This window comes from Marmota marmota, unplaced genomic scaffold (genome assembly GCF_001458135.2).
Source record: "Marmota marmota marmota unplaced genomic scaffold, marMar, whole genome shotgun sequence".
NCBI lineage: Eukaryota > Metazoa > Chordata > Mammalia > Rodentia > Sciuridae > Marmota > Marmota marmota.
In genome coordinates, this window is record NW_025999842.1 from 58,128,764 (window position 1) to 58,147,049 (window position 18,286).

The 18,286-nt window shown below is 40.8% G+C and overlaps 1 protein-coding gene across 6 annotated transcripts in view; it reads right to left on the reverse strand.

Annotated features, from left to right (window-relative positions):
- Window positions 1-18,286, reverse strand: part of Hivep2 (HIVEP zinc finger 2) — a 143,563-nt gene that overhangs the window by 7,962 nt on the left and 117,315 nt on the right. For all 6 annotated transcript variants that reach the window (XM_015501854.2, XM_015501863.2, XM_048799166.1 and 3 more), the window contains 6 exons: window positions 17,016-17,060; window positions 10,437-16,008; window positions 9,117-9,271; window positions 5,674-5,849; window positions 1,988-2,089; window positions 338-1,233 (listed from right to left, as the gene is read on the reverse strand). In XM_015501854.2, the coding sequence (XP_015357340.1) occupies window positions 338-1,233; window positions 1,988-2,089; window positions 5,674-5,849; window positions 9,117-9,271; window positions 10,437-15,623 (6,516 nt within the window). In that variant the 5' untranslated portion in view covers window positions 15,624-16,008; window positions 17,016-17,060. The remainder of the gene's footprint in view (window positions 1-337; window positions 1,234-1,987; window positions 2,090-5,673; window positions 5,850-9,116; window positions 9,272-10,436; window positions 16,009-17,015; window positions 17,061-18,286) is intronic.

Here is an 18,286-nt window from a genome sequence, read left to right on the forward strand (position 1 = left end):
CTGGCTATGCAGTCAACCATTCCAATGGCTTCACTTTTTTTTTTTTTTTAACTCATGAAAAGGTTTCAGCTCATGTCTGTAATTAGTTAAGCTTAGAAAGCCTTCAAAAGGCCTCACCCATTCCTGGCTAGAAATGCACTATTGCTCTGATGCAATACTGCACTTGGAGCAATGCCATAGTCAGATTCCTGACAACAGCTTGTGACAAAAATGTTTTCTGCTGTTCTCAGCAACCAAGTCTACATCATGTTTTAATAAATGCCATACTAGCATGGCATCAGGAGGCTCCACTGTGCTACAACTTGTATACTAGGAAGAGAAAGCCAGATATACTTACAGGAGGCCCCAATACAATTGGCTCTGCTTGCAAATACTGCCCCATGGATAATGGCGGGTTATGATATAAAGCCCTTCTGGGAGATGGTGCTCTTATGGTGGTCATGTATCTTCTCTCTCTTCTGGGAGAGAGGTCTCTTCTTGCTGCGATGTCCTTCCCTGGAGACAGTGGCCTTCTGGGGGATAGATGCCTTCTTGGTGAAACATCTCTTTGGGACATCTCTCTCCTCAATGCAGCTTCCTTTCTTGGTGACAGATGCCTCATGGGTGACAGGTCTCTCCTAGGTGATAAATGTCTTCTGGGTGATAAATCTCCTTTGGGTATCAGATACCTCTTTGGTGAGTTATCTCGACAGGGGGAAGAATCATAGCCTGGTGAGGAATGGCGGCTGGAAGGAGAGAAGTCCCTTGGGGAGGAGCTTGGCTCTGAGGACAGCATGCACTCCTCGTCCATAGAACTGGGGATGTCCAGCCTGTCCTTGTCTGCTTCTGAGTCTGTTCTTTTGCTCTGGAATAGCCTCTGATATTCTGTCATCTGAGTATCTTCACAAGAGTCACTGGGTGTCATGAGTTGAGTCACCTGAATACTTGGCAAAGTAACCAAATAGCTGATCAGTGAAGAATGCCCCAGGGAGCTATCGGAAGGCACCCCATGGGGTACTGCGCCAACATTCACAGGCAAGGAGGAGAATCGAGGAGGCTGAGGACTGGTGCTTCTTGATCTTGTTTTCGGTGTCAAATCTCCCTGGTCATCGAAGTCATCATCATCATCGTCGTCGTCATCATTATCATCTCCATCCTCACCATCCGATTCCTCGGCATCTGAGAACTGGTGATCTGTTGAAATGCTGGACATGCTATGCTTCTCAGCCGCTTTGTGTAAATCTTCCATATTTTCTGAAACAATTAAACAAAGACATCAGAGACCAAGATCCACATGACAAAGTTAGAAGCTTATTTATCTCTTTCCAAAAGCTTTGCTTAGCTCTCTGGCCATCAGAGACAGTGATGTCTCTGCCCTCTTGTAACTCTCATGGGGTACTTTCTTGACCCTGCACCAGCTCTGGCATTTCTATGCAGCAGTTTGGTTTTATCCTCACCCTACAATCAGTAGTAGTATCTGCTCATAGAAAACCCTCAACAAATGGGTACAGATAAGTTGTTACTGATGATGCTTGAGGAAAAGAACAACCTGTCCCTCCAGATTCAGGTAAAAACTTTCAGACAATTGGTGCATCTCAGGAGGCTTCACCCACCCCCAAGTTCCCTACTGAGGTTAATGATGGATTTTTTTTTCTACTTGATTTTCTTTTAATGGAATAACAACACATTAAAATGCTTTTTGAATTTTCCCTAAAACATTATAACATTTAAATCGCTATCAAAAATCACCTGCAATATATGTCCTTCAGAAGTATGTATGTTCACAGTAGGGCCTTTGTCCCCCCCCCCCATCAAGAGTCACAACTGAAATGCTTTTCTTTCTCCTCATCAGGTTTTAAGCAATTCAATATGTCAGATTTATTGTCTATATTTAGTGTTTATTAAAATGAAAGGCAATCAGTTTTTAAAAATGTTTTTATTTTATCACCTCAGCCTTAGAGCATTGGTGAGCGCAGTGAGGGGGTCAGTTGGTCAAATTATGACATACCTGCTTCCTCAGTTTCTGTATCATCCACTGATGTCATTGAGACTCCCAACTCCAGGCATTTTTTCATGTGTGCTTTAGATTTCATATGTTTTGTTAGATTTCCTAAAACACACAGCAAAGCAAAGAGAGAAATTGATCCATTACCTAAATGTGATGATCACTCCAAAATACAATGTGAAATGAACTTATTTAGGAAAACATAGATTTGTTTCTATCGATTGCCTTTTCAGAACAATTTCTGAAGATACCAGTCCCTGAAAGATTTGGCCCAATATCAGGTTTTGTTTATCCTAGAAGTACAGAAATCCAGGATCATGTCTTCCCAAGAGTAGCAAGACTGGGGATCTGAGGCTTTCCTGCCTGAGAAGGGACCTAACTTTTACCAAAAAGGCCAGGCTCCCAGGACTTCACATAGACAGGTGACATAGGCTGAATCACACAGATGGGAAAAACCTCAGAAGGAAATACACTCGGCACACTCAATGGACTCCAGACCTTCTGGCACTGATGCGATATAGGTCAACCTTCAAGGATCCTCATCAGTCAAAGAAAAAATACACAAACTCTTATGCCAGTCAACCATGTATGTGGGTTCAAAGATACATAGACCTGCTTAGCTAACTCCTTATAGGGAGCATTATTGCTGGCATTTAGCATCATTCTGGCTGGCGTATGTTAGTGAACTTTGCATCAGCAGTTTCTGAACTTCTGGAGCAGCAGTATGCCCTTTTTATTTAGATTGAGATTTCCACCATTCTAAGAAAAAAGAAAGGTTTCATGTTGAATATGTTATAAAGATCTACGTATAATTATATGTCTACATACTTATGTGTACATGTGTGTATATACATATCTCTATCACTCTCTCTGGACTTAAATAATTTCTATATGGAATATGAGAAAATTTGAAAAACACTTATCCAATCACCCTTGACCCAAGATCTATGGAAGACAAGGAACAAATACACACATACATATATATAATTATATGTCGTACAACTTATCAAAAAAGAATCCAGGAACCAATTCAGATATAAGGGGTCCACTTTGATGAAATTAGCTATATTATTATCTGTGCCTTTTGATAATGCTTTAGCAATGTACCAATGTATGTACTAATATATGTATGTAATGACAAATGCTTTATTTTTAAGAGTAGGTTCCCTGAAATCTAGGTGGAAACTATTTCACTTTGATGAAATAGTTTATCCCCATTATGGGCGTTTTTAGATTACTATTAATGTTAAAAGTCATAATTCTAAGCTGGGATACCACTGTTTACTATTTTACAATTTACCTGCTGCTTCTATATCTATGAATTTTATGTACAATTTTGATAACTCTAAACATAAATATGTCCAGGCCCTCATTGCTCTTCTTATCAAAAACATTATAATGAGAAGTTTTAAAGAGCTCAAAACTTTAACAGACATTTCAATTCTTAAACCTGTAAATTAATTAACTCAATGGAAATCATCAGCATCTACCAGAGGCTAAGTATACCATGTATGTTTCTAAATATGGATGCTAATGTGGTGAGATAACTTACAGTCAGCCCTCTGCATCTGTGGATTCAACCACTCAAGTATCAAGGATATTTGCAAAAAATTGCATCTATAATAAACATGTATGAACTTTCTTCTTGTCACTATTCCCTAAACAATATAATAAAATAATAGTTTACATGGCATCTACATTGTATTAAGTATTATAAGTAACCTAGAAATGATTTGAAGTATACAGGAAGATGTGCATGAGTTATATGCAAATATTATATCATTTTAATTTTATGTAAGGGACTTGAGCATTATTGGAGGTTGGTACCTGTGGGGATCCTAGAATTAATCTCCCCAGGTGCTGAAGGATGACTGTATTTGATTTTAATGTGTCTTTTCTACTATATTTCCTCTCCAGGCATTCTAAGGAGGTAATTGAACTTTGGGCTCCCTTCTTCAGAGCAAGATTGCAGCTAAAATAAGAATCTGAAAGGATCCCAACCTGTCTTTGGTTTGCTGAACTTCTGAAGGAGTGGATCAGGGCAGGGAGGGGGAGAGAGTGGCAGAGGCAAGGAGAAGGAATTGTCCCAACAACTGGGTTTCATCTGTGTTCAGACAACAATGACAATGATGATGACATGGTTTGGAAAAACAGGCACTTCAGACAGAGCAAAAACTGGTGGGGTTTCCCATGATGCTTTGCTCAACTCTAAGGTTCTGAGATGTTTGCACACTCTCAAAGGGTAAGAAAACTCCATTAACGACCAGGAATGAATAATTTCTTACTAAAACTCTGGGATCGAGGGTACAGAGCCAGATTTAATTTGATGTTTGGAAATATCTAGAAATGTGTCATTTCCTCACCAATTTTCACACAACTAATGTATGCCTGCAACAACTCATATGCCCAACAAAGACATGTCATTTACAATGTCTAGTGAACTTGCAGTATGTCCCCAAATTAATGTTTTCATTTTCTAATCCCTGGGGGAATCTCTCAGTAAAGCTCTAAATAAAGGTTTGATTTTGCAAAGTTGGATACTATTTAAAGGATCTTATGTTTATTTATTTTGAAGTGTAAATGAATGATCTCCTTTTTGTTACCTTCAAGTAAGACATACCTGAAGCATAAATACATTTTTAATAAAGAAGAAACAAATATGTGGAGAGGCTATACATTTTCACTTCTGCCAAATCAATAATAACAACTTAGGATTGGGGGCTGTAAGAGGATATGGTACATTTTATTTTATTTGATATTTATCTTTCTTGGTGGATATTGGAGAAGATAACTCAATAGGCAAATTTGAAGCATTAAGAAATTGTAAATGATATGAGGTTGACGGGGAGGGGGTGCATGCAAGAAAAGTTAGACCTAAAGTAAAACATATTTCCATATACAAAAATCAACAACCACAAATTTAAAAATGAAACTATAAATCAAGCAACCTTTAATCTGCTACTGTCTATTTTTTGAGAACACCAGGCTTATACATATTTTCATGATTTTTTAAAATAATGGAAATACAACTGAAGCAATTTCCTGAGTAAAACATGTTTATATGAATCTACTTGTTAAAACAGATTTTTAAAAATTGAAATAAAAATATTATTTCAAGGCAAGTCCTAGTTTTCTGAGATGAAAAGTTGTGGCCTTAGAGTAAGAAATTGTCTCTGTGCTGATAAATATACAGAGTGGAAGCTATCAGATTTCTATGCATAATTAATGCAACTGATAGAGGGGCCCACCTGGGAGTCTGTGGATCTCTACATTATTTATAATCTTGAAACTGACCATGGGCACATGTTTTCTTTCCAGCTGCTGCTTTGCTTTTCAATTGCCTCTGCATGTATCATCTCCCTGCATAATTTCAATACTGGTGTGAGTATTATCTAGACCACATAACATTTCCAGCATGAAGTAATAGCTACCCAGGCAATTCTTAGCCACTTCCTTCAGAGACAACCGGCCTGGACCTAAGTCTAAAGCTCTTAATTAGTCATAAAAGGAGCCTCACAGTCTCACATGCATCCTCTGATCACCAACAGGAGGGACAAAATACATTTCATGCAGTCATATTTTCACAAAGCCATCTTACTCTTGATAAATGGGAGTTACAAAACAGTATTCAGAGTCCTAAGCCATCATCAGAAAAGTATTTCTTCCTCCCCACAAAATCAGATTTGTACCTTTCGTTTTGAAGGCAAAGTTACATAACTTGCATACGTAAGGCCGAACATCAGTATGAGTGCGGATGTGTTTTTTGAGCATGCTTGGCTTCTTACAGCGAATCCCACATTCCTCACAAATATACTTTCCACGTCCACGTCCTCTGACATATACATAATCTTCATTTGACTTATACCTGTTTACAAAAGGAGAATTCAGTGTATTCAAATACTCTTAGCATGTTATATATCAAACTAAAAGATAAGCACTACATGGAAAACTTTTATTGAGGGTATTTTACAATTATTCAATTTTACTTCTACAAAGCCTGGGAAATGTATGCAGTAAAATACCTGGAAGAACTTGATAATAGATTCAGCACTATAAACAAATATAATTCTATATGGAATTCAAAATGGAATTCGCTCTGCTATTAAATGTTAATTTATAGACACAGGGTCTATAAATTTGGGGGCTTCCAGAAGCCCCAAAGAGGTGCAGACCTGTGCATCATTGCTTTGCATTTTAGTATAGCCTTCAGTCAAGGAACATCCAAAAAGCATATGAATATAGTAGAATCATCATGCATCTTGTGTTAACATTACATCATGTAAAATGTACATATGCACACATGGCTTTACATTTGCTAAAAGAAGTATAACTGATAATAGAATTCTTCATTGCAAGATTCTACTCTATTTTTACAATCCTGGCACCAGAGTGCATCAGAAATCTCTAGTGTACATAGGCTGAGCTCAGCTCACCAACTGTTGTCTGCAGATTTGATCTGCTCTTCCCAGGGACCATGAAACTGTACTAACGTGGAGTCTAAATTTCAACTGGCTTCTTGAAGGTACTGTTGCATAATGAAAACTAGAGATTCTATTTTTAATAAAATTTGCATGTATTTCCAGAAGGAATGACAGAGAGCTCTGAAAGGATATCTGAGGTCATCTATTTCAACCAAATCAGATAGGTGAACAGTCTTAGATATTTATTTGGATAATAAAGGGAAGAAACACATCCAATGCTCTACCATCCATTTTGTTTAGAACACAATAACACGATAGACTATAGAGAGCAGTTCTACTGAATAATTCAACAAACAGCATTACTTCTTAAATCACAGCTAGTTTAGAATTGTGGTTCTAATGTCATTATGCAAAGTTTTTTTTCCAGGTATTTTTTTTTTAATTTCTAAAGGTAAATGGACATTCAAAATGCTTTATTCACTGTACATTTACTTAAAGGAACTAGATTTACAGTTTTATATAGTCTCACGAGGATTATAAACTGCCTATTTCATCCTAGCGAATCCATCAAGAGGAATAAAAGAGAGTTCAGCTTTAATTGTCCAATTCATTGAAAGATTTTTTAGGAAAAAAAATCCATTCACACCCTTAAATATCAACTTTGCTATGGATGTTATTTAATCTTAGTATTATGTACACTTTGATAAGCTTCAATTGAGGTAAGAGGTAATTAGAATAAAAAAATATGAATAATCAATTTTTATGCATTTTGTTCCTTACAAGAAATTGCATTTAAATTTGTTTTCAAAATTCTTAAAGTTTACCTGTTATTTCACATTGTATGTTGTAATAAAGTAGAACGAACCAAAAGATGCAAAATATCTTTCACCTTTCAATTTTACTACTTTCTGTCCCTAACTAGATGACATTGCTTAAGGGGTATAGAATAAAACAATTCAACAGAATTTTTCTTCAAGAAATGATACTTCAACCTTACTGTAATCATCATCATAGTTGATAAGAAATGCACTTTATCTCCAAATAATTTAATTTATCTCCAAGATCTTAGTCGATTAACTTGCTTCCAGAATGCAATTACAGTAAAATTCTATATAACTGTATATTAGAAGACTCTATACCAATAAAATATTTACCTTAAAATAGTTCTGTACGCCTTTGAATCTACTTGATAGGATATTTAATAGTTTTTGAAAAATAATTAAAATATATGTTTAACTAAATTATTTAACCCACCAATTAGGTAACATAAGAAACATATACACTTAGAAAATCTGGTCAGTAATATCTTTTTTGCCCCTTTTAAGTTATCACCTTTGCAATCAAGAAATTAGAAACTGGTTCACAGGTGAAGGAATGTAAGAACCTAGCCGATAACATGGGGCAAGGAAAGGAGGAGGAAAATATGGGACCAACCCACTTGGATCATGGAAACACAGCAATACAATGCTCACATACACCCTTCCACTGTGTCCTGGGTAGTGGAGGTGGGTTCCCAGCGCAGCCAGTAACTGTGACGGTGGCGCTAATCTAGTGATCTGAGGACAGTGTTTGGAAGAATACTGCTGCATATACATGTTGATTGCGGTTAAGGGACTTTAAAGTCTCCGAGGAAAAAGAAAATCTATACTTCTCTCATTTATGTTAAAAGATGAGGGCTCGTGAATACATTTAACTGTGGTTTTAGTAGTGAAAACATCAGCCATCCATATAGGGCAAAATCTAAGGAAGAATCAACTACAACAATCCATCTCCAACCTGGAAAAACCATGTGAGATACTGATGTTTTATCTCACTGAACAGTCAAATGCTTTACAGCCAAACAAATTATTTTGTCTTTCAAATATAATTGGAATGAACTCATGCTCACGAAAATATGTAAATTACAGATCTGTTGGAGAGATAAGGCTAATTACATCATAATCCACCATATGTGGTTGAAGTACTTCAAAATTTCTGAAAATTGAAAGCATAATTCTGGGTTTTCCCTTCATGGGACTGGACTGAAGATATATACCTATCAGTATCTAAAACTAGATACTACATATATATGTACTTTTTCTTAATCATGAAGATAACAAAATCATTGAAACTTATTACTTGAGTTCAGTTGGTTTAGAACTCAACATTCAAAAAGAAATTCCTCAATACAGAGAAACTGTCACAGACCAGAGAAGATAGGGGACAACTGAATGTAGTGGCACCCTCACTTGGATCCCAGAACAGAAAAAAGACCCTGATAGAACTGGTGAAATCCCATGAAAGTCTGGAGCTTAGATAATATAGAAGAAAACAAATGAAATAGTTTCTAGGATTCTATGAGTGTACGCAGTTTCATTTTTGTAAGCACAGAATAAAAATGTCCATTAATAACACAAATGCCCCTAAAGCTAGCAAAGAATGTATGAACTTAAATGACACCAAGTGTCTGCCAATTTAGAAGATTTCATATTAAATTAGAGATGTGAAAATTGAAGACAAAGACTCAACCCATAAATATCAGGGATATGTCCATTAAAAGCAAGCCCTGAAAGTGCTCACTGCCTATTTTCAGCCAGACTTCAGAAGTGCAACTGGAAATGGGGCTGGCTTTGAGCTCCCACTCAGGGCAGATGCTATTTTTTGCATACATACAGGGCCCTTTGCTTTGACTTACAGCTGAACATTTTGCATTTGCACTTAGGTTTCCTTACCCTCCTTCAAAGATTTTAATTCGGATTGGCTCAGTTTGCTTGGATCCAATATCTTTATCTCCATGAAGCTCTCCTTTCCCTCTTTCTTTTAAAATATTTCCCACTAGTTTCCTTTCTAGTTTGCTACCAAATAAAAAGGTTGCATCCGGTTTCATCTGTAGGACAGAAAGAGAATCATTTTGCATGCTTTTTTCTAAGACACAGTTGTCCATACCTCCCACTTTCCCATCATCTCTCAAATAAGCCTAAATGCCATGCTAAAAGGACAGGGCTGGATACATAAAATAAGGGACACTAGGGATAAAGTCCAAGAAGAATGGCAGTTTCCACCAAATAAACCCAACATTGTGAGAGCACACACACACACATGGCTAGCACTTATTCTGTGCAACACTAATTAAGACTTAAAAGAGACTTGTTTTGAAGTAGCAATTAGAAAAATCCTATATTAAGGGAGTCATCTCAAAAGTCATTGAAGAGAAAGAATAACTGACAGAAGTGAAAATATATTCTTAAATCCTCTATTTGCTGCATTATTAATTTACCACAAATTACAAAATGCCTGCTTTTATATTTTTATAGTTTTATATGTAAGGCATTCAAGTGTTTCTATAGGAACAAACCAGCCAATAACTTAGGAAAGTAAATTTTGAAAGAGAGACAGAAATCCCTGCAGCTGGGGAGTCTGAGGCAGGAGGATGGCAAGTTCAAAGCTAGCCTCAGCAGCTTAGTGAGGCCCTAAGCCACTTCAGAAGACCTCATTTCAAACTAAAAAGGGCTGGGGATATGGCTCAGTGGTTAAGCACCCCTGGGTTCAATCCCCAGTACCAATAAAACAGATTTTAGTGACAAATATTGCCAGAGAGAACAAGCCCTCTGCATCTGCCACCTTCAGTTCTAACCCCTTTCACGCCTACTTCCCAATCTCTTTTCAGCATTCACTCCCCACTTTACAGCCCCAAATCACAACTCCCAGAATTCTTCACATCTAAAGTAAAGCAGATCAGCGAAGTCACTTAACACTAACACAGACCCAATTCCTATGGGTCTGAAAGGAAAAGGACCCACAGAAATTAGTCCTGGAGGGAGAATTCACAGCATCTGGATAAAGGAGATATTTTCCTTCTTTGGGACTTTTCCAAGGACCCTGAGGTCCAAGTGCAGCCAGTGGCTTTTCTACCTCTGGGTAAGGACAGTGTTGTTGCCCCAAACCGGATCTTAATTTCACTAGCATTTTTAGGCCTTCTATCTTTTCCTGTGCGCATACTGCTCAGCAATCAGACTTACAGCACAAGTGCTCTCTGAAACAGCATCCATTACCTGTGCAAACTGTTTCCAAGCACTGGATGATGTCAGCTTGCCGGTTCCAGGCCTGTGCATAGCAGCCAGAGTATAAATTTCTGCAGTGATTTTTTGCTTGGACCTCAGAAGAGCCAGCGTGGTCTTGGTGTTCAAACCTGATGGGTTTGGGTTGCAGGAACTAATGCACCATGAAGCATAAACTGAGGATTTGAAAGTGGCCTGTTGCACAAAATTGGGTTTTGTGTAATTCAAGAAGCACCAACTCACAGTAGTAGTTGTCCGCAGACTGGGAAACTGAAGAATCTGCTGGAAATCTGCCACATCAGTGAAAAGAAGAGTCGAGTTTGCCACGTTTCCACTGGGACCAGAGCCCATGTGGACCAGCATGCCAACAGGTAGCTTCTGGCCCTTCCCTTCCTCTTCCTGCTGACTGTCTCCGGTTGGCAGTGAAGAACTCTGAGGACTCATGCTCATGTCCGATGCGGTCTCATCAATGTCTAATTCATCTGAAGAATCTCTGCTTTCTGAAGGCCCGCTGGACTTCTGCCCAGGAGCGGGGGCCCTGGAACCAGAGAGCATCTCCCTGCTGGGCGGGAATGGCTCCCTTGAGGGGCCACCGACAGCTGGATGGTCTTGAGATGAAGAGGGCGACAGAGAGGAGAAGGACGATGACCTCGACTGGGAGCCGTCCTTTGGCTCAGAAGCACACCCTTGCCGGACCAACTGGGGCTTCTGGGGGCGGGAGAGGTCCTTCTTGATGTCTGAGTTGGTCAACTCCACAGCACTGAGCTCCTCCACTATCTGCCCATACATCTTTTCTTCTTTGACCCGTTTCTGCTGCTTCGTTTCCATGAAGAGCTCCAAGCTGCTGGCTGGAGAGAGCATCCGCTTGCTGCCTCCAAGGGAGGAGGCGCTGTCTGAGGTGGAAGGTAAACACAAGGGGATGGAAGATTCTAAGCCAAGGGGCAAGGTCTGAGGTACTTTCCAAAGGGGGTATTTTTCCAAGTCCACATGCTGCCCAAGCACCTGGGCAATATTGAACCCTATCCCTTGCATGGCTGCATTGGTTACCAGTGTTCTTTGGGTCATATTCTCATCAACTTTGCATATGACAATTGCAGGGCTGTTCTGCCCAAGGATCTGAGAAATGCTTGTGTACATGACACTTCCATAGGACGGAACGTGGGTCTGGATCCGAACAGGAACCACTGTGCCTGGTAGGGATTGCAAAGGACCAGTATTTGCCGACCCGAAATCTTCCTGAAGAACCTGTTCAGAGGGAGTATCACTTGACTTACTGCTCGGGTCCGAAGGAAACTTTGGAGGAAGGTTCTTTGAGTGTAGCCCTGATGTTCCTGAATAACAAGGGTAAGTCTGCTCTTTTGTGTGTGTATAGTCAGCAGACTTCTTCCCAGTGTGTTCAGCAACGTGCTCTAAGGGATAGTTAGAATGAATTTCTGCCTGGAAAGAAGGTTTGCTGTAGCTCTTCTGAGGATGAGGAGCAAAGGGATGGGGGAAATGTGCCTGCCACCAGGGAGGTTGCTGAGCCGGTAAATGAACCATACAGACGGTGGGGTACTGAAATTGAAACAAGGCATTCTGGATCGGAGAAAATGGAATAGTCTCTTGATGTGGAAATAAGTGTGGCTGTTCAGGCAAGTGCTTGCTTGTCATGTAGGATGTAGGCTGAATCAAGGGATTTCTCAAAGATTCCTGACTGTCCATGTGCATGATCTGTTGTTGGGCCAGGTGGAGTGGTCCTGAGCTCAACTGGGCACAAGGACCCACCACCTGCTTCCCTGGGTCATCTGGCGGAAGAGGCGGAAGCACAGAGGATGGCACGTGGTGCCATGCGGCCCTGAGGCCAGCGTGCAGCTGCTCCATCTGCTCCTGTTTGACACTTGGGTCCACACCGGCCTCACCTTGGGCGATTTCTGGGGAGCCACTGAAGGAAGCCTGCCGCACCAAAAAGCATTTCTTCCTCTCCCGGGAGGGGGATAAGGTTGAGGCTGATGTTCCCGCCACAGGGGCATGGGACAGATTCCCATAATCAAATGATTTACTCCGAACCTCTGGGACTTCTGTTGGGTGAGGACAAGGCATCTGTTCTGAGGAGCAGCGTCGCATCTCTTTCTGGTGGTGATGGCCTGGAACAGACAATGAGTAAGAACCAGCAGGGACGGTCAAAAACTCGGAATGCTTCCCAAACTCATCCTGCTTGGGAGGGGCAGTAAACTTAACGGATTCCTCTCTTTCGAAGGACATGGAAAAACTAGAGCTGTGGGACAAGTTGCTTTCTTGACTGGGGCTGCGAGAGAGGCCAGTGCCTGTGGATTCAAAGCTGGACTCTCCGGAGGAGTGCTCCATATCTGCCAGTCGCAGACGCTTCTTTTTGGGTGGCAACTTCTCCGCAGGGAGCTGAGAAAGGGTCTCGCTTCTCTGGGGCCACTGGAATTCCTCCACTGGCTTTTCCGGCTCTTTACTCTGGGCTTCTTTCTCCTTCTCTGGTTTATCAGGCTCCTCAGTGACTCGAATCTCAGGGACCTGGATGTTGTGCTGGCGAACCAACCGAGGCTGTGAGTGATAGGACGGCTGTGGCACCTGTGGGGTCGGGGCTGGCTTCCCCCCGCTTTCTGCATTATACCCAGGGGGTGCCCACTCTGGGCTCACGGGGGCTTCCGGAACCTCACTGTCACATGTCTCGGATGGGGAAGAGGCTTTGTCCTGTGTACAAGTCCCAAGTTCAGCTGACTCAGACCTTTCAAAGGAATTGGGCCGGCTCAGCGAGTTCGTGTGCTGAATCACGGAAATCACATTGCCAGGCGGTTTCCTGCCCCCTGGGTCTGACATCTTGTCAGGATCAGTGGCTGAAAGGGAATCCTCTGATCCCAGGGAGGGACTTCCAGAATGCAGTTGGGGTCGACCCGGGTCAAAGCGCTCAGGGTGACCGAGTGAAGGGTTCTCGAGTCCAGCCATGGGAAATCCGCTCCTCACTCCCTCCTGCATGTGCAGTTTGGGGTCATATTCTGAAGCCATGATGCTCATGGGAGTACTGACGACACTGCTGCAAATCATGGGGGTGTCCTCCTCATCTCCTACACTCTTCTCTTTCCGACGTTTTCTGTTTTCACATGTGGTTCCAAACATGGTTGGCACTCCCTGCACTGGCACCGAGGAATCCATAAAATATTCTCCATGTTTTAAAGAACTGAAGCAGGAAATGTCCCTGTAGCTTTGCTTTGGTGTTTCAGGGTCTTCCCATTTCTTATAGGGTTTCCGGCAGGTATCATAGTCATACCCAACCCTGTCCCCAGGAACCAGTTTCTTTTCCTTGAGGGATGAGCTGGTGAGACTCTTGGACACCCTGCCAGGGTGCTCGGCCTCCATGTGCCCTTCCTGGACTGATGGCAGCTCGAACGCCGCTTGTCTTCTTAGCATGCGCTGAGGGGGTATGCCCACAGTGCCCGGGTAGAACACATCGTCAGACCCTGTCATCCTTTCATCAAATGAGTGGCTTCCTCTCAAAGAAGGAGGAATACTTAAATTAGTTGCTGAAGAAGTTGGCATCGAGTTGCTTCTAATAAGTGGGGAAGAGTCTATAGGAGCTTCTAAGAGAACCGGGTTGCTGACTGGGAAATTTGCAGGATACAGTTTTCCTTCATTCCTTACCGATGACGGAATAGTGTGGGGTAGCCTGGACTCGCTGTTGAATTTCGTGGACTTCAGCAGGCTTGTTTGACTGGGTTCCACTTCCCCCTTGCTGGGGATCAGCTGCGAGACTGGATCTTCAAACATCTTGACGTCTAACCTGGTGTTTACATGAGGTAATGGTTCCATGATGCCCTTCCGTCCCATGGTGGCACGCTCCTGACCTGTGGGTGTAACACTGAGTGTATTCCTCGGACTAAGCCGACAGTATTTTCCAAAGATGATTTCTTCATAAGACTTTGCATTGGTGTTGGGAGGGCTTATTTGCTGCTCTGCACTTTCTGAGCGAGAAAAGTAACCTGAATCAGTGCTTCCTTTACTGTGCGGGCTCAGAAGGTTGAGAGATGGCTCAGAATCTTGTCCTTTTTTCTCTGACAGTCTTAGTGCAAGTTTCTGTTTAACTGTATGAGAGTCATCAGCCTTAGTATTTAAAGATGGGTTTGGTAGCATATCAGAGCCAATATACTGAGAGCTTTCGTTAGGTAGCGGAATTCCACTTTTGGGGATAATCAAAATCGGCACCTTCATTGGACCTCCCAAGGACTCTTCTAGGGACCCGTGGTAGCCACCTCTGCTAGCAATATCCAGTGGGATGGGTGGGCCAGGGCTCATTTTGTCAGAAGTCTCAGCAAACAAAGAGCTCTCCTCATCTGTGTCTGTACTCTGTTCACCATCCGAATGTATTTCTGCTTCTACATCAATAAAACCAGCCTCCAAGTCCAATTTAGAGACAGCTGACTCTGTGAAAGGTACTAATCCTGCCTTAATTGCATGGGCATGTGACTTCCTGTGCTTGTACAAATTGCTCTTTGTCTTGAAAGAGAAACCACAAGGTATACATGGATATGGCCGCTCACCAGTGTGGGACCTGATGTGTTTTTTCAGAACGCTTGGTTTGGCACATGCTCTGCTGCAGTAAGGGCAAATGTATTTGCCGGGCTTTTTGGGTTTGTGCTCTTTCTTGTGAGCATCTTCTGCCTGTTCGAGACTTTTCTGGGAGTATTGGCTATAAGCAGGGTTCAGGCTTGAAATCTTTTTTCTAGGAAAACCACCACTGTGGCCATGTATAGGAAAAGGAAATAAGTCCTCGGAGGCGACCGATGGCAAAGGGCCAGGGAAAAGCCAGGGAGGGCCTTCTAGGCTCTGGTGTGGCTTGCCGCTGTGCATGACCCCCTGTGGCAATGAGTGCTGAGGGAAAGACAGTGAATGTTGGCATGAGTAGAGACTTGGACGGTGCGGTGGGTATTGCTTCTCTGTGACTTGCTGCACTGATTCGCTGGGTGAGGCCAGCTTCCCAGAACCAAACAGCTGTGCTGATGCTGTGTTTCCAATCTGCTCAGGATCAATTTGTGGTTGCCGCTGTCCTTCTTGACTGCCAAAAGTGCTCATCTTAATAATAGCCGATTGTTCCTGTCTCCATCTACCTGATGATGCTTTATCAGTTTCTCCAGACCTTGAGGTAGCTTTTTGTCCTAGAGCTGTGTCCCCAGTGTCCATTTTGTTGTGCCAGGTCTTAAGTGCTAGTTTGCCTGAAAGCCGTGCAGACTCATGGAGTGTCTCAATGCTGTGCTTTTTAAAGCTTGGGCGCTCCCATGTTCCAGAGTGTCTGCAAGCTTGCTGACTGCCCCTTCTCTTTGGAACCTCCCACACCTACACCGTAGTCAATAGGCATCAGATGGGTATGTCCTTGTACCAGGCTATAACACAGTTCTCTCCATCATAGAAACGTCCATCCAAAAGCTAAGTGCAAATCTACAAAGATTTCTTATGGCATCTGAATGTTTTCAACTAGGATGAAACTAGGATGATGAATAGTCTGGAAGAAATTTTGCCCATCAACTATAGCAAAGTTCAATTGCCAGTTTCTCTAAGATAAAATGGCCTGAAGGGAAAAAGAGAGAGAGAGAGAGAGAGAGAGAGAGAGAGAGAAAGAGAGAGAGAGAGAGAGAGATTGTTATAACAGCCATCAAATAAGAAACCAAAACCAATCATCAATAATCATCCTGAAAGTAGACAAATTAAAAATGTTATTCATTCCAATGAATTAATTTTTATAGCTGTTACACTAATTTCACAATTAAAGGATGTTAATTTCAAATTTAGCATTATGTCATGAGCATTCATCTCTCTCTCATGTTTGAATTTTGGTCACCCTTTTATAAATGCTCCTTAAATTTACTTAGAATGAAGAATGGCAGTGTAGCTCAGTGGTACAGTGTGTGATTAGCATGCAAGAGGTCTGGGTTCAATCAATAGAAGAGAAAGAAAGAAAATAACATTTGAAGGCAAACATATATATATATATATATTTTAGTTGTGGATGAACACAATACCTTTATTTTATTTATTTATTTGTATGTGGTGCTGAGAATTGAACACAGTACCTCACATGTGCAAGGCAAGAGCTCCACCTCTGAGCTATAACTCTTTATAGCTTTTATTTATGAAATTATAAGATTTTTTAAGTTTCATTAAAAATTTTACACTACTCCTAACCAAGTTTTAAGACTTGCATGAGAAAGTGTATTACCTATCTCTAAAAAAAGATCTATTTTATAGTTTACTATAAAAAATATACTTGTATGTAATATATTCCATAATATATAGCACATATTAACCTAAAATGTATAATCATAAATATACAAAACCTGTTTTATTGTTTTATAAAATATATTAGTATAAAATATCCTATGTGCCATATTAATATAACATACCTATATGACATAATAACATGGGTTAGTAGGGCTAGATCAAGGATGGAAGAATCAAAGATTACCTCAGAACTCTGGAAAAGGCAGAGGAGTGCATCTAAACAAAACAATCATAAAACCTTCATAAAATGGAAAGCAAAGCCTATTTTGGGGACAGTTTAAAGACTGAAATGATTACCTGAATAGTTTAGAGTTCTCATGGGCATGATTGTCCTGATGCTTCCTGGGAACAAAATAAACACAGTTAGAAAAAATTGTTATATTACACCATGATATTGCTATATGCAAATACAAACTCCAATTTCCAGTTCATTATGTAAAAGACTCACAATATTATGTGCCCTAAAACAAAAACCAGGGACTGTTTTAGATGCACCATCTTGGAACAATAAGCTCATATTCAGCAAGAAAAGTAACCACAATCAGTGCTTTTTTCACTGTGGACTCAGAATCTTATCCAAAGAGAAAAAATAATTAAAAAGCCATAGTATTCTATACCAATGGTGAATTATCTGAAATAGAAATCAAGAACTAGGAATAAATTTAACCAAAGAGGTGAAAGCTCTCTACAATAAATATTATAGAATGTAAAATGTGGATGAAGGAAATTTAAAAAGAGATACAAAAACTTGGAAAGATAGTCCATGTTCATGGATTGGAAGAATCAATAGTATTAAACTGAACATACTACTCAAAGCAGTCTGCAGGTGCAATGCAGTCCCTATTGTTCTGTGACATTCTTCACAGAAACAGAAAAAGTAAACCTAAAGTTTATAGTTTATATGGAAACACAAAAAGACAGAATAGCTAAAAGCCATTTTGAGCAAAAGGAACAAGGCAAAGAGGCAATACTATTTGAGTTCAAAATATATGACAAAGCTGTGGGTTGTTAAAGCAGAATAGTATTAGTAGGCATGCAACACAGAGACCAATGAAGAGAAAGGGGAGCCCAGAAGTGAACCCACACATCAATAGCACATAAATTTTTGGAGTTTTTTTTTTTTTTTTTGAGGGGGAGGATGCCAGGGATTGAACTGAGGGGAACTTGATCACTGAGCCAACTCCCAGCCCTATTTTGTATTTTATTTAGGGACAAGGTCTCACTGCCTCGCTAAGTTGCTAAGGCTGGCTTTGAACTCACGATCCTCCTGCTTCATCCTCCCTAGCCAAGGCATAGGGTTTCAACAAAGGTCTTAAGAATGCACAAGGGAAAAAGGATGGTCTTTTTAATACATGGTGCTGGATAAACTTGATATCCACGGGCAGAAGAATGGATCTAGACTACTACCTCTCACCAGTTGTAAAAATCAATTCAAAATGACTTAAACATAAGACCTGAAGTTATGAAAATACTGGAGGGAAATATCAGGGAAATACTTCAAGACACTGGAATGGACAAGACTTTTTTGGAGAAGGATGCCAAAAGCAAAAAAAAAAAAAAAAAGGAAA